The sequence below is a fragment of the Pistacia vera genome, unplaced genomic scaffold, assembly GCF_008641045.1.
Source record: "Pistacia vera cultivar Batoury unplaced genomic scaffold, PisVer_v2 Contig397, whole genome shotgun sequence".
NCBI classification, from domain to species: Eukaryota; Viridiplantae; Streptophyta; class Magnoliopsida; order Sapindales; family Anacardiaceae; genus Pistacia; species Pistacia vera.
Genome location: NW_022196220.1, coordinates 364951 through 366533, shown reverse-complemented (window position 1 = coordinate 366533; position 1583 = coordinate 364951). Strand labels below are relative to the sequence as shown.

Here is a 1583-nt window from a genome sequence, read left to right as displayed (position 1 = left end):
ACAGGTGTGCATTTATGAATTGAATTATAGGTGTTAAACAAGGCAAGATCATTACACATGACTCGAGGCTCCTGTATCTATAATCCAAGATCCTGAACTTAAAAATTCAATTGAACTTAATGCTTGTGTTAGACCAATACCTGCAAAGTCAGCGAAATGAGCAAAATCAGTTGTAGAGCCATCAGCTAATGCCTTTCCTTTCATAAGCTTGGCCAACTCTTATTGGATTAATTCTGATATTGTTGTTCCCCACTCAGTTCCAGTATTGCCAAGTTCCTTTCCAGCTTCCAGAGGTGTATCAGTCATATTTGCATAACTCTTGTGTTGAGTCTTTCCCTTTTGTTCCTTCAAATCTTTGTACCAGTCAGGATAACCATGAAGCTTAAAACATGTCTCCTTTGTATGCCTATTGTTATTGCAGAAATCACAATGTCTCTCTGACTTCTTAATCGTATCCTTCCTCTTGTATCCTGTCTTAACACCCTGTGCTTTTGCAAACATAGCACTATTTTCAAGATTATCTGCAAATGCTACATGTACCTCTCTCTGTTTTTCAACTCGCAAGATCATTGAGTATGCCTTGTTAATAGTGGGTAAGGGATCCATGACCAGAATCTGATTTCGAACATGATCAAAGCTATCATTCAATCCCATAAGAAACTACATCAAACAATTAAAAGAAGTTATTTCTGCCACCGATTTAGCTGCTCCACAACTACACTGTGGTATAGGCATCAAACATGTCAATTCATCCCATAACTTCTTTAGTTTTGTGTAGTATTGTACTACTGGCATATTTCCCTGATTAATTGAACTAATATCCCTTTGGATTTGATATAACAAAGGTCCATTACATTCACCGAACCTTTCTTCCAATTCCTTCCACAAATCTTTTGCAGAGGTTGTATACAGGAAAGCTTTAACTATCTCTCGCGAATTTGAATTCAAAATCCAAAAAGTAACCATGTAAGCTACCCTCCTCCATTGATCAAATGTTGGAGAACTTTCATCAGGTATCTTACATTGTCCATTAGTAAACCCTAACTTCACTTTTGCTCCTAATGCGAGTTTCATCGAACGACTCCAAGACAAGTAGTTCTTATCCATTAATGGAGTTGAGACAAGGATCATACCTGGATGATTAGAGTTTTGCAGAAAAAGAGGATCTCCGTTTCGTATATTTTCTCCTGTTCGTACTGAATCAGGTTCCATTGTTGCTTCACTTTGAAGATCCGAGCTCCTTATACCAGGTTCCATGTCAACTAGAAGCAATAGTATGTCACAAAACCAGAAAATCAATGATTTCGTGAAGGATCTATTGCTCTGATACCATGAACAAAGTAACGCAAGCTTTACAGAGTAAAAGGTATTTGGTAAAGTTGTATATTCTGTTATTGAGTAAAGTAAAAATTGTTGTATATATACAAGGAACTGTAGCTAACTAAAAACGTAACTAATCTAACAAACTAACTGCTTTACAGCTCAGCATCTAACTAATGTAACCAACTATACAATAAAATAATTTATTCTGTACAGAGCGGAGATAAAACGAGGGTTTTAAGAAATGAGTTTGAGAGTAAAGT

At 36.4% G+C, this 1583-nt stretch overlaps 1 protein-coding gene across 1 annotated transcript; it reads right to left on the bottom strand.

Annotated features, from left to right (window-relative positions):
• Positions 1-219: 219 nt before the first annotated feature.
• Positions 220-1257, bottom strand: LOC116141274. The gene is made up of 2 exons (XM_031426797.1): positions 790-1257; positions 220-660 (listed from the first exon to the last, which is right to left on the bottom strand). The coding sequence occupies exons 1-2, from the start codon at positions 1255-1257 to the stop codon at positions 220-222; spliced, it is 909 nt and encodes a 302-aa protein (XP_031282657.1).
• Between the last annotated feature and the right edge of the window lie 326 nt (positions 1258-1583).

Excerpts from the sequence above, each read along its gene's own strand:
- LOC116141274 (XM_031426797.1), bottom strand. The coding sequence starts at position 1,257 with ATGGAACCTGGTATAAGGAGCTCGGATCTTCAAAGTGAAGCAACAATG. Across the intron at positions 661-789 it reads TTAATCAGGGAAATATGCCA|TTTCTTATGGGATTGAATGA; the intron begins GTAGTACAATAC and ends TGTTTGATGTAG.